Source organism: Panulirus ornatus, chromosome 16, assembly GCF_036320965.1.
Source record: "Panulirus ornatus isolate Po-2019 chromosome 16, ASM3632096v1, whole genome shotgun sequence".
Taxonomy (NCBI): Eukaryota; Metazoa; Arthropoda; class Malacostraca; order Decapoda; family Palinuridae; genus Panulirus; species Panulirus ornatus.
This window is the reverse complement of record NC_092239.1, coordinates 36,921,514-36,936,402: the sequence shown is the minus strand read 5'-3', so window position 1 is coordinate 36,936,402 and position 14,889 is coordinate 36,921,514. Positions and strand designations below refer to the sequence as shown.

Below are 14,889 nucleotides of genomic sequence, written 5' to 3'. Positions count from 1 at the left end.
TCTTTTCATATAATCATTTCGTATTTCTGCGATACATGGTTTTTGTATGGTTTGCTCGTTTTTGACGGGCTGTACGTAAAAAGCCTTGATATAGGACTGATAATCTTTGTTTTACTTTTATTTATTTATTTTGCTTTGTCGCTGTCTCCCGCGTTTGCGAGGTAGTTATAAAGGTATTAAGTTACCGCAGTATCGTTTTTATGGGTCTTCTCGACAGCGACGACGCTATATTCATTTCCTTCCGCAGGCAATGACATCCTCGCCGGAATTACTTACCGCTTGCGGCGTTACCCTTTGCCGGCGGAGTCTGGTAACATCGTTGTTTTTATATATATATATATATATATATATATATATATATATATATATATATATATATATATACATACATAATGTTTTCCATGCCTAATCGCACTTTGCTGTGTTAGCTAGGTAGCGCCAGGAGCAGACGGCATTCGCACACATTTAGTCTCTAAGCTGTCATATGTAATGCACCGAAACCACAATCCCCGTCCACAACCAGTACCTGCAGACCTTTCCATGGTTTACCCCGGCCGCCTCACATATCATGGTTCTGTTCATTGACTTCCCGTTTTGTCAGTATCATGTATGTTGGGGTAAGAGTGATTTGTAGGTTTATGTTGCTGAAATGGACAGGTTGGGTGTGAAATGATTTGGATGGGAGCGGTATAGTGCTGGTACGGAGAACATGGATGAGGACGCGAATTTAAACTATAATGGAAGTGTTCTCCTTTCCTTGTGCATATGCTGTATGTCTGTAGTAGTTAAGCAGCTGGGGATTGTTGTGAGTGTTCTGAAAGGCGTGCTTTGTTGTATATGCTTTTGACAAAGTCGATGGATGTCTAGGCAGGTGAGGCGTAGTTTAGGGTGGAGCAGATAAATTGTTTTTCGGGTTATTTCAAAGATTTTCTCTATCAAATCGTATATCCGTGAGTGTTCCCGGAGTGTTTAACTTCTTTACGGCCTCTGTGTTTATGTTCATGATAGTAGGAGTGAATGTCATGTGTGTCGTATGGGACATTTAGGATAGTTTTAATTTTGTGTAATTGTTCATTGATGGTGATGGGAGGGTACATGATGGAATCGTGATTCTCAAGGGTGAAGAGGGTAATTGTGGATTGTATAGTGATGCAGATGTTCTGTATTCTGATTGCTGATGTAATGGTGAATGTTTGCTGAGAGTAGTTTCAAGGTGCTGTGATGTGATTGCGAGGTAACATGTGTATTAGACTTTCACAGTTTATGAGAGAGAGAGAGAGAGAGAGAGAGAGAGAGTAAAAATGAATGTTCGAACTGAAAGGGCATTTTGATATAATAAAAGCAAACCATGACAGTTGAAATTCTAAGACAAGACCCGCCTCATTTTTCCCCAAAAACGACAGATGAACAGAAGATACGGGGAATACATGACATTTCTCTCGTCTGGAAAAAATGCGGGAGAAAGTATTATGACTCGCCAGGGAGCACAGCTGACCTCAGACTCTCCCTCCCTCTCTCCCTCCCAGCACTACCCTGGGAACACTTCCTGATCCCCCACCATTCCACCCCCTCGAGCTTGATCCTCGAGTTGATGTCGCACGTCACTGGCACTGAGGTTATTTAAGCCGCAGCGACGCGATTGCCGCCACTCTACCGTTGACCAGACCAGAGGCAAGGTAGGTGGTGGGTGTGAGCGTGTGATAACCGTTTGTCTGTTACCAGGGTAGAGGTCTACGCTCGTGTTGCCCCGTGTCTTAACTTTGTGTAGTTGCAAATGTCTTTACTCGTGTGTGTGTGTGTTTACACACATACTGCAGATTAGGCTCGAGGATGTGAGTGTATACACATACAGGTGCAAAGATAAGGTACATATATATACAATGTTAAGCAACGGGCAACACGGGTGGAGATCTCCGCCACAGTAACACGCAAATAGCAATCACACACACACACACACACACACACACATACACACACGCATTGTGTAGCTGAGACTGTTTATAAAATGGGTCATAAAAAAGTATAAAACTCTCCGCTCGTACATTAGAAATACAAGTGTTTGTAATTCGTTACTAATAGTTGAGTATTGTTACATACAAACAAGCTGATAACCATATGTATGTGTGGTTTTGTATGCCCTTGTACTAATATGCGTTTGTGATTTAACGATTTGTGCAATATAATGAGGTAGTAACTTATTCGTTGTGTATCTTGCGTGTTTCCTTACGTATGTGTTTGAGTGTATCTTTGTGCATACGTGTTTGTGAGTGTATTTATATGCGATATTAACCCATTGTGATGACGTGTGTATATATAAGGAAGGAGTTTAGAATTCACTGGCACATTGTTTCTCTACTATCATATAATGTTTATAGCATTCCAAGCATGTTCCATGAGTGTACTACTATAGAAGTGTCTCTTCGTTGATAATTTTTCTGGGTGTTACTTAGTGTCTTGTACTGTGTTTTAGTTGATTACTCCCTATTTAGAAAAGACTGTTCAGTAGTCTATTTGTAATGTACGAGGAGGTTGTTTTACATTAGTGGGGTCCTATTTCGAACATTTTCAGCTAAATGTGTGTTGTTACCAATATGCATTGTGCAGGGAGGGCGATTGAGAGTGGTGGGGCCCCATGTCGTTTGTGTTTAATTGTAATTACCAATTAGTACTGTATGAGGTCGGAGTTTTATACTCGTGTGGCCCCATCTCGTGTGTATGTGTCCCACTAACTTCAAGGAATAACTTGATGTTTTTAACTCAAAAGTTGTCCTTTGCCTAGACTGCCATTATCATGAAAGGGGAAGTTAGCGTGGGTGTGGCTCCTAATTCGCGGCACAAGTGAAGCAGTGCATTACCTTCTTGTATTCTCACCAGAACCAGCTGTGAAAGGTATTTCAATAGACAGGTATAATTTCAGTGAAGCCAGCGGTGAAGCAAGCCCCGCGGAACAAGGCAGGAACATTCTGTATTTCCACCAGCATCAACAGTGAAACAAGCCTTACATCATTTTCACCAGAAACAACTGTGAAACGTATGGAACTAGACTGCATCGTAGAATTTCACATGGACCAGCAGTGAAGCTAGCCATCTGGAACAAGGCTGTAACATACCTATCTTTTCATCAGAACCAACAGTGAAACAAGCTGTATGGAGCATTACTATATATTCTCTAGAGCCAGCAAAGAGCCAAGTATCGTGGAACAAGGCATTGCTTACCAGTATTCTCAGCAGAATCGACTGTGAAGAAAGCCTCATAGACAATTACATTCATGCTTTCATGAGAATCATAACCAACTGTTGAAAAATAATGGATCAATGTAGTTACATCCTATGTTCTCAGATAACAGATAACAGTGAAGCTAGCCACATGGAATAAGATTGTATCTCCCTAAACTTCTCACGTGACCAAGAGTGAAATATATTGTCGTGACGTAAATGTCTTCGGTTAGATGTTTTGACACTCCCTGAAAACCGATGCTCCGAAAAAATTAGAAAACTGATACCAATATGGATGAAGCGGTGTGAAATACGATCACCCTTAAAATTCAGTGATATACCCTTTTACTTGGATATGTTTGCAATATCCTTTAATATACCTGTGCACCAAACAGGACGTAACACCACGTTGTTTCCTGTGGAACAAAATATACTGACGTGACTCAGTGCTGCAGGAGCCTGACGCCTCTGGCCAGCAACGAGCCTAGCCACAACCCCTTTTGCCCGACGTAGCTTAACGATAAGCCAGTAATGAACTTTCCCATGATAATCATCCACTGAAATATACCTGCAGAAGGTCGTGTTTGATTATGCTGAATACCACTGCAGTATAATTAATTAAAGCAGCTGTTTCTTTTTCACTTGTGAAAAATGTTTGAAATATTATACACCTTTTTACTCTGAGCTGTGTAGCCTAGATTTATTGAAACAAAATTTTATGGTGTCAATTTATTTAACATTTAAATGGGATTGCCGAAGACAATAGAGGTTATTGGTGAACATTAGAGGAGAGTTTGATGCAAAACCGTAGGTATTCATTGCATTTCCATACCAACATAATTTCCCGAATTAGTTAGCAATGTCGATTGTGGCCGTACGTTGTAATCGCCTCCCGTCCGATCTGCAGCGCTTCGTCCTGTTCTCTCGTCCGTCGGTGCTTCGTGACGCCCACAGTGGTCTGTCCCGTCCACGGAGTGTCATCGTATCCTATCGGTGTTTGGCGTCGTCCATAACGCCATGTCCTGTCCACTACAGTCTTGAGTCCTGTCCTGTCCGGTTCATCCAGGGAAGGTGAGGTATCGTACTCTCCGCCGTGCGTCTCACGCCACGGAAGAGAAAATAATTCAGCGCAATTACCTTGGAGGAACACGATCTGTCTGAGGCTCAGCTTGTCGCCGAACGCATGAGAATATTTCATTCTTCGATGACCTTGTCCAACGCCACCGTGTTCACCTCCTTTAGCAAGACACCGAAGTACTGGAACTACTAACAATGCCCAGTGTTGCTTGAAGTCGGGTATTATATGTCACAGATGGTCTGTAAACTCCTAATCTAGGGACCTAGATGGTCGAGTACTGTGTCATTCGTGATCGTGAATAGAAGTGGATAACGTGAAAGCTCTACGGATAATGAGAACGGAGAAAGTAAGAGGAGCGAGAGAAAAATAAAGTGCTGGAAGAAATGAAGAGAGACAGGATTATTTTTACCCGTCAGCTGTTCCCATAGGGAGAACAATAACATCAGGTGGACGATGACTCGAGTGTGTGAGGTAACAGAGAGAGGTGAAGGCACAAACGAGAAAGAGAAAGCGTTGTGTGTTTATGCAGGTCATGATGTGACGATTTCATTGCATAGAATAAAGGCACCGCCCTGTACTAAGAGCCCTTATTCCAGGCATTAAGCTCACGTAGCTGATGATAAAGGATGGCGTCTTTAACTTTATTGGTAGTACGATCTTTTTTTTTTTTTTTTCATTTTGTGGGAGTATACTGGCACGCCAGGTTACAGAAGACCGAATGGTTTACGACAAGGTTGTCTGGTGGAGGAGAGTAATAGGATCTTAAAGGTCTTTACCTATATAGGAGACAGGATAGTCGAGCTGAAAGCTCGTAAGCTACCATATCACAATCTATATATATAAGGAATTTGAGATACTCTTCCTATCCCCCAAAAGATAACCTCGTCATGGACCATTAGGCTTTCTATTATCTGGTTTTCGTATGTGCTTCCATACAATAAAAACTTCACTATTACGAAGAAGATTAAGGGCATTTTAACACTATAATGTATATTTATGACATATGAAAGTATGGATGTGAACGAATGCGACTCACTCTCGTTTGTTGCTTGCGCGACTTTACTGACGCGGGAAACTGTGATTAAGTATACAAGAATATGTGAGTTAAAGGTAGGGTACTAAATGAGGATGGTAGTCAATCAAGGAGTTGAAACTATGAAATCATATTGCCAACAGAAAAATTTACCTATGGAATAATAATGCTATCCATACGACTTCACAGAAAAAAGTTTAGCTGTATCGTGTCTGTGACACATCATTGTCTGTCCTGTTTTATGTGTACCTTATCATGTTGTTAATTCGAGTGTCACTAGTGTACCGGTGTTTGGCAGATGAGTCGCGGAGTGGTCGTGTTGGTACTGGCGTTCATGCTGATTCTGGTAGTCTGTGCGTCGGCCGAACCCTTCATATTTAAGAAGAAGAAACAGTCATCGGGACCTAAAGTCATCCCCGTCCCCTGCTTCGTCCGCACCGAGTACATCACCTCCTACGTCAAGGACTACAAACAGGTGAGGAAAAAAGTGGGGAGGGGAAGACAGTGAAACACTCTGGTGCAGGTTATTTAGATTCGATCCTCTGGTGCAGGTTATTTAGATTCGATCCTCTAGATCCCACTGTGGGAATAATAGGAGCCATCATGATAGCGGGCGACATTTAACAGATCATTAATTCCCTTGTTTTTATACTACCTTTTCCTTTGTGTATCATTTTCGACGAAAGTACCAATTGAAAAAAAATGGTATTTAGATCCAGTAATAGAGAAGTGATTCTGAAAAATATTAGGTAAAACGTAAGATCATATCATATACTTAGTTGACGTAGCGACAGTGTTGGTGTAGGTGCTACAAGACGCCCACTATCTTGATGTTACACCGTTGGCACATGGGTCTTACTAAGGATTGTTGATTCAGGAGAATAACTCTCCCGGACTCGTGTCGTGCCAATCTAGCGTTAAAGCGATGTCTGGTATCTATTTTAGTTGCTATCTCAGTCTTTAAGATAACGCTACAAAAGTCGAAAAGGTGGCGAAACAAGTCTGCAGAATGAATAGAATTGCATGCAATTCTTGCAAAGTTCCGCCGGTTTACGAAGGATTGCAGAAGGTGGAGAGTCAATGGTTACCATATATGTTAGGGTGATCAAAGTCAACCCTTAGCGTTCTATATAAGATATGCCTCGTCAAACACGTTTTCTGTGATGCTCTTCACACGCTAACGTAACCATTTTCTACACATTCTTGTGTATAGGTTCGTACTTTAACGATTTGATGGCGCTATTGCAGTATTGTTTTTTATACTTTTTTATTGTAGCTAATGATCTGGATTAGTTTTATTTCGTAAATACACCCTCCATGCTTCAGTTTACCCAGACCACTGGCGTTTTAAGGATGTAGCTGGTGTTCCTGTGTTTATACAATTGTGATTTTGTTTATCTCTGTTTTAAGAAGCGTTTCCTTAATGTTACGTTATGAAAACTATTTACTTACCAGTGAGTTTAAGAACAATGGCTCATATCTCCATTTGGTGTAAGGACATTCAGGGGATCTCAAGCGTTAATCACACGAGGAAGGAAATAGAAAGGCAAGATAATCGTTTAATCCATATGGATTATGGATGACCATGACGAGGTAAGGAAGTTTTTCGTTGAAAATTATGGTTTGAAAGGAGTGAACCACTGAATGAGCCCAAGTTTGAGATCCAGGACTCATTTGGGTGGTGGTGTTTCCGCATTAGTAACCGTTGTATCTTGACTGATGCTGTAATGAAGTATATAGACTATATGTGAGTAGTTATGTTTGTTGTAGATAACGTAATGCTGTACATTTTAACATACGAATGTTAAAAGAAAGTTTACCACGCAAATTTATATAGAAATATGCGTTTATTTCATAAATTACTATTTTGAGTTACTCTTTATGGGCTTTTAAGGATCATTTGGGTGAAGATGAATATGTATTCAGCTGTTAGAAAGTAATTCATCAGAAGAAATGTAAACATGTTTGGCTTGGCGCTAGCATGAAGCTCCGTGATACTTCGAAGTGACCTGAAGTCGTCGACAGTATTTATTGTGGAGATTGAAACAAAAGAAATTAAAAATTTTGTATCTAGTGGTAGTCACAGCAACAGGGTGATATTTCGAAGTATTGGTCACTTTTTTATTTTTTTTATTTTACGAAGTCGTTTTGTTTTATGGTGAATACCGTTCCGTTCAGCCCCTCCGTCAAGTTTGTGTCGACCGAGCGGTAATGCTCTTTTGAACTGCACGAAGCGATCGTAGGATGAGATGTGTGATTAGTTCGTTCATTATGACGTGAAGAAATTGTACAGCCGTCTGAATTGGATCTAATGGAAACAAAGAGAACCATGATTAATGTAGTGGGAGAAGCTTGTGTGGAAAGTTATGATGATAAAGGTCGTAAGAAACATTATTAGCCAAAGCAAGAAAGGCTTGTATATATATTTCTTTATGCGATAAGTTGGGAACACAGCTCTTTCACCAGCGTAGCAATGAAATGATACTAGCTTTTCCATGAGATTTGATCTCGTAAAGGAAATGATCGCCGGTTTAATAAGATTGATAAAAAAAAAACAAGTACCATTAATTTGATATTCAAAAGCTTTAGATTTGATGATGATAATGATGGAGACACTCAGCATCAAGTTTAACAAGTCAACAATGATCCAGTCAAACGGTCGGTTCGATGCTCAAACTAACCGTCATTAACCCCTTGCAACCTGGTACCAATTTAGTCGTGTCTTGCCCTCCTCTTTGGTAGGAGAGCGCTGGATATATATAGTGTACAGTACCCCCTGCTGTGTAGCACGTTACTTAAATAGTGTGTTGCTACTCGGAAAACTTGTAAAGTGAATAATATTCAGAGATTCGTCACTTTAAGACGAATGATGCATGTTCAGGCCCCTACATCAGCTAGGCGGCGGAAGGTAAGTGATGGTGATGCGATTATATATTCATTAATGGTAGTAATGTAGAATAGCTCTGTAATGTTATTATCTTGGAACATCGACTGATTGTGTTGTGCAATGTTAGTATGATGTTTAGACTTTAGTAATAGTAGTGAAGCATGATATTGAGCATTATATTTTAGTGAACATTAAATGAGACGATAAGTATTATGTATATTGACAAAAAAAATTTTTATATGTAATACACTGATATCAAAAGGACGTGTTAAAACTTCATCTAATCTCACTTAGTCGCTGGAGTAATTGAATTATATAATTAAATTAAATTGGCTGCTGGAATCGCATAGGCTTCGGCTGTTTGACAACCGTTACCATGTTGGCGGTACACTTTCACGGGTATGGATGGTATATTTATACTAGGATATAATGTTTGTCGCATAAGATATTATTCTTTACGAAAGATTGGTCGGTCTTCAGTTGATATTTCAGTAATGACAACGAAGTGTATTAAGCACTTAAAACATAGGTAGCCATTTGGATGGTGTTTGGTGAATATGCTGAGTGATTACAGGTTATGTTTGAACTAGTGGGTTCGAATTGCTTGAATAGGTCATCGTAACGGGGATTACTGGGTCCACTCTTGTTTGACCTGGGTTCATGCCAGGTACAGACTAGTAGAGCAAATATCATCAGGTTCTCCCGTCCATAACCTGAATTCTCATTTCATTCTACCTCCAAAATATCCTGATGCGTGTAGAGTAAGGTATACATGTTTGTGGGGTAGTGCATGAACGCTGAAGTCGGGTCTGAAAAGTAATCTTTTTTTATACATTTCTTCACAACTATGTTCTCATGAAATTGCACAAGATGCCGCCTTATCTTCTATGGGTATTTTTTTAACGTGAACAAATTGGAAATGTCACAGCGCGTTAGTGGAAACTTAGAAACCTTATTTCCAGTAACTGACTAATTTCAATGATGCAACGTGGTTTGGATGTTTTCTAACACTACCAGCATTTGAGAGGACGAGAGTGTGTTTTCTTAAGAATGTTTGATTTAAAGGTACTATTTTTGTCATACAATGTGTTCGAGCGCGCCTATCTTGTTTTGAACTTTTCCTCAATACTCTAGCGAATTCGTATTTCACCGCTCCACTTCTTTGGCTCCGTAGTGAAAGTTGTGTATTGGGTCCTGCAAGTGTCACCTCCTTGAGCTTTTGCACTCTCTCATCGTTCGTCATTTCGCTGCTTTAATATGAAGAGTGACCCGGGTGGCTATTTCACATATAAACGCTCTCGCCTCCGTGGAATCTGCTGCTCCATTGCCATCCACCATTTCTTATCGCCGAGACGCCTGCTTCGAACCATTTGAACTTGGAGGATGCCGATTTGTCAGTACACGGTTAATGAGTGGTAATTTAGCTCGAATGTAGTTTATTGCTTTGTCTTTTTACGTAGTGATAAGGATGTTGGATATTGCATGTACCTGAGCTTCGTGTCTGGATGCAGTAACTGTGGACTGCGTGGTGTTTACTGGCTCTGACTATATCTGATGCATTGCTAACATTCTTCTTTCTGAGTTGGTTTCTGATCGCTTGTTATGTAGTTCATTAGCGGGTCTTTTATTTAAATTCTCATTTACACAATCTCGTTACATTTGCATTTTCCTCTCGTGGAAATTTTGTTCCGGTGAGTATGTTGTTTACACATTTTGACGCTATGTCTTTAACGTATTGGAGCGAGTTAGACTTTTTCCTGTTACCATAGGGAATGGAGGTTGATTCTGCGTCAGTTTCCTTATTGCCGATTTGTTTCGCGATATCGAAACGACAACTTGACGGAATACTAGTTAGTAGATTTTACTGTGGATAACAATCGCCTTTTTCCACCTGTTTATCCCCGGAAGCAATAATAACTCTCCAAACTTTGTTTTACTTTTAAGTTCCTAGTAATTGTTTTCAGTTAATGATTCGAAACTTGTGCGACATTAATTCCACGTCAACAAGTGATAGACTGACGGGTGTATGAAGCCATGCGTATTTTGCAGTGAGCAATGTTGTTTGTTGGGTAACATGTGTTGGGTCTTTGTATGCTCCTAACAACCACTGATATAACGAGTCCCGTGTGTCCATCCAACACAGAAAGCGCTTTCATTTTCTTTCCTTGTAACGGGAGGCAATTTATTTTGGACAAGTTTTCTCCTTGTTTTTGGTACATAGTGATTCCCACCCCCACTTTTTTATTTGCTAAAGATAGCCAAAAATCATATATCTCTTTTAAGCTCCATCTCAGACCATGACTGTAACTTAATATTTTTTGATGTTCGAGGCTCATTTACGGACCAAAGTCCACATCAAGACCATGCCTTTACTGAAATGCAAAAGTCAGGTTATAGAGAACGAATTAGAAGTGGATATATGAGCTTTGCAGTAAATGGAAAAAAAATAACTTTTAAAATATCAAATTGTGTTGTGCGGGTATCACAGACGGATTTATGGTGCAACCCTTGCTCATCCTGTGAACACAGCGCAAAAGGATTATAGTGGTCACAAAGGATCATAGTGGTCACAAAGGATTATAGTGGTCACAAAGGATTATAGTGGTCACAAAGGATTATAGTGGTCACAAAGGATTATAGTGGTCACAAAGGATTATAGTGGTCACAAAGGATTATAGTGGTCACAAAGGATTATAGTGGTCACAAAGGATTATAGTGGTCACAAAGGATTATAGTGGTCACAAAGCGTCTTTGTCGGACTACCGTGGGGTAACGAAATGGAATCATTGTATAAGCTAACACTCATATATAGTAAGTTTTACCGTAGGTGAGGAAGGACATGTCGGGGTTAAAGAGGTTCAAAATCTTCGCAGCGTAGGAGAAGAGGCAGACATCACAACGATTCATCCTCGAGTTGCCGTAAGCAACACAGTGACTATATGACCCTGCTTTGGTCATCTGCTTTAAACAGGTGCCGTCTGAAGTTATAGCTGCGTTATTACTTGAAAGTGAAAGTACTGCAGTGAACATTAAGAGAATTATATCGATCATTTCCCCTTGGTACTGCTCAGACGAATCGGAACCATTTCATTTCATCGTTATTCACTAGGGTTAGAGGTAATTTACTATTGTCAATAGATCACTCATTATTTGAGTGGGAAGTAATGGACTTCCGTGGTGTGGTGGTTAGCGTTTCTGTCTGTGACGCATTCACGAGCTGCCTAGAGTCGAGCGTATAGGTTCGAAAACTATTTGTAACAGTCGGTCCACAGTAAACTTAGCTGTTCCTCCACGCCTAGGGTTTGGTCGATGAAATGGGTACTTAGCTCAGGCTACAGGAGAGAGAGAGAGAGAGAGAGAGAGAGAGAGAGCGTTCATGAGATGGCCGTGGTTAGGGCTTCAGTTGCCCATGCCGTCTCAGCTAACGCGAAAAAACAAAATATTGAGACATCGATCTTTTGAATCGGAACTGCTATGCACATCACATAGTCATTGCTTCCTTGAATGGAACCTTTATATGGTCACTTGATCGTAAAAGTGTTCATAATCGAGAAATAGGAATAAGATCAGGTTTCTCGTTTTGAATAAGATTCCTGTATGATAACCTGAACCATCTGGTTCTGTATACGCAGGTTTTTTCAAGGTACAAGACTGCCGGCCAAATGAATAGGCTTAATTACGTTTTTCTTCCGTTGATATTTTTTTTCCCTTTCATTTCATCGGGAAAACAAAAATTTGCTGTCACCAAAAATGTTGAATCACGGCAGTTCATCATTTCAAAGCCTTCTCCTCCCCCTTCCTAAAAGGATGTTCCTGTTCTTATGTTCTGTTGAAGTCAAAGCTGTAAATTTTTCATCACCCTCTTCTGCTCAAAGCCACGGAAAATCCAGCTTACATATGTGTCGGTAATGTGTTGGAGAAACATCTTTGCCTAATCCCCAGCCGGTGGTACTCCACAGGTGCCAGTGTATGTGACGCAGGTGGTGCCCAAGGTGGAAGCTGATGTGGTGCTGAAGACGGTGTACACCACTCGAGCGGTGCCCCTGGTCGTGACGCAGCCGAAGATCGTCTCCGTCACCAGGACGGCCTACCTCAACGTCGCCACTACCCAGGTCAAGTATCTGCCACAGGCCTCTATTGACTACCAGCCTATCGGACTATCGCACACTGCCCATATTCCCGTGACGCTCACGGACACTAAAGTCGTGACGAAGACCATCAGGAATACCTCTTACGTGACGCGGCTCAGCACCTCTTACACCACGAATGTCGTAGCCACCACGAGGATCAAGACACAGATCTCCTTTTCCACCACGATCATCAGCACCACCCAGCTCCTGACGAAGTCCGTTATCAGCACGAAGAGTCTCTGCCTGGAGGATTCCTTCAGGAGAGGAGTGGACAGCATCCTATCTCAGGGCATTGGTGGATTGATCGGAACTTACGACGCTGGTGTTAACGGTGGCGGTGTCTACGCAAGGAGTTACGGGAACAGGGTCTACTAAACCAGCCGCCGTATATAGTCCGATGTGCTCCTTAACTGGATAAGAGAGAGACTGCTACCACAATGGTTCCTCTGTGAACCACAGTGACTAGACTGACGAATAAGCTGAGGACGTGCCTGGTTGATGATATATCAGATCTGCTAATGTTTATATTAAAAATACTCAGGGGTTTGTATTGTTTGGATTTTGAAAACGTTTGCTTTCCGGTCATAATGAACACCAGGTTTAGCATACGAAGTTCCCCACTACTGCCAAATATAGCTAGAGATAAACTAGTTGGGAAGCGAAGGTCGCGTGCATTGTTATAATCTTTAGGCATATGTTTTTAGCTGTCATGTAGGTCAGATTGCCTGATGCTAAGGATATAACCTGAGGTAAAAGGTTAGTGGGTTGGAGTGGGTGAGGACCTGGTTTCTCTGATGTATAGGATGACGAAGTCAGCAACATAGTGTCAACAGTGAGCCAAATCCTTGGCTATCTTAGAGTGTTGTAATGTTGATGTTGATCTCGGCCTAAGAACCTTGTTTCCCCATTTTCTTTTTAGTGAAATGTATGTATTTTGCTACTTGTCTAGTTATGTAGGTTTTCCCCCTCAGTGTATGTGTATATATTTTGTTAGTATTAAGACGTTAATATAAGATTAGCCGTTTTCAGTTGGTACAAATAAGAGCAGAGAGAGGAGGAAGAAGATGATTAGTAGATATAATACAAGCACGGATAACTTTTGCATCTGATTAGCATATGACTTTCGGAAAGCTGCATTATCCCTCCAAACATACACACACACACACACACACACACACACACACACACACACACACACACACACACACACACACTGTGACCTGACCCGAGAGGTAAAAGCCTTGACCAGATAGGATGGGGTCATCTCCCTTTGCTTTTCATGGTGATTTTACCAAATTCATGACTTCATTACAGATTCTTGTTTCTGAAGGAGAACTGTCCATCTTATGAAAGAAAATTCTTTATGGAGTAGAGTCTATTTCATGATTCTTCTCTTCATTAAAGCAAGGTGACAAAACATGAAATTAATTTGGAGTAAATTTTTGTTAGACACATTCCGCTAGAATATATTGATAAGAAAATATATCAAAAAGAAAGTGTGATTTCTTTTTTATCCTGTTTTGATTATTTAATCACGTAATTCACAGAAGTAACTGTCACATTGCTTTCAAGTCTAATGACCTTGACAGAAGAATTGTTCATCCTGGTATTATGAATGCCACAAACAATTTCATGGAGTGGGTAGATAGTTTTCTGTTAGTAGAATAATTCATGATACTGTAATGAATCTGTAAGATTGCCATTCTGTGTTATTATGACCTTAACCTCCCAGGTCAGGTCACGGTTTATGGTGAAACGCCTCATTCTCCAGGTCGTGTCAGATGCAAAGGCTACTTGACCTTGTGTACGTGTCTTTTTTCCACACTAAGAAGGGACCATGCCTGGGCCGAAATGGCTCTGGATCATGAAGGTGAAGTCTTTAAGATGTGTGTGTGTGGTTATATAAACAAAAAGGGGACGATGCATTTATATATATATATATATATATATATATATATATATATATATATACAAAATAAGATTAATAAAAAGTTTTATATATTGTCATATATTATCTATAGGTTAAGCCTTTGAATTCAGTGGGATTTTGCACCAAATATATGATGATGTAAGATATACAGATAAGGTTCAGCAGGGTAGAGAGAGTATGTGTTTGGTTTGAGCATGTGTTTGAATGTAGGACACGTAAAAGAATAACATTTACGAGAGTAGGAGTATTAACTGTTATATATATTCTTTTGTATGTAATCGCCTTTCATGCCTTTGCAAGACAGCGTCAGGAACCGATGAAGAATGGCCTTATTTGTTCATATTGTCTCGAGCTGCCATGTATAATATAACAGTCTAACATCCATACCCTACAGACTCCCAGGACCTTAAATCTTCTCTTCCCCCATGTGATTCAATTCAGCCTCCAATGTTTTTTCCCCATATGTTTTGTGCAGTATACTGTAGAACGACACCTTTCACCAAGAACTCTTCATTTACCCAATAAGGTAGCAATGAGACACGGGCTGCCAATCAGGATTTGATATCTCAACGTTTCGACAGTCGTCTGTCTCCGGGGAATATATTCTCCTCACCA

At 40.5% G+C, this 14,889-nt stretch overlaps 1 protein-coding gene across 1 annotated transcript; it reads left to right on the top strand.

The window, feature by feature from the left end:
- The first annotated feature begins 1,445 nt into the window (after window positions 1–1,445).
- LOC139754257 (uncharacterized) lies at window positions 1,446–14,260 on the top strand. The gene is made up of 3 exons (XM_071671606.1): window positions 1,446–1,676; window positions 5,626–5,802; window positions 12,174–14,260. Exons 2-3 carry the CDS (start codon window positions 5,626–5,628, stop codon window positions 12,717–12,719), a joined length of 723 nt encoding a protein of 240 aa, XP_071527707.1. The 5' UTR covers window positions 1,446–1,676; the 3' UTR covers window positions 12,720–14,260.
- Window positions 14,261–14,889: the final 629 nt, after the last annotated feature.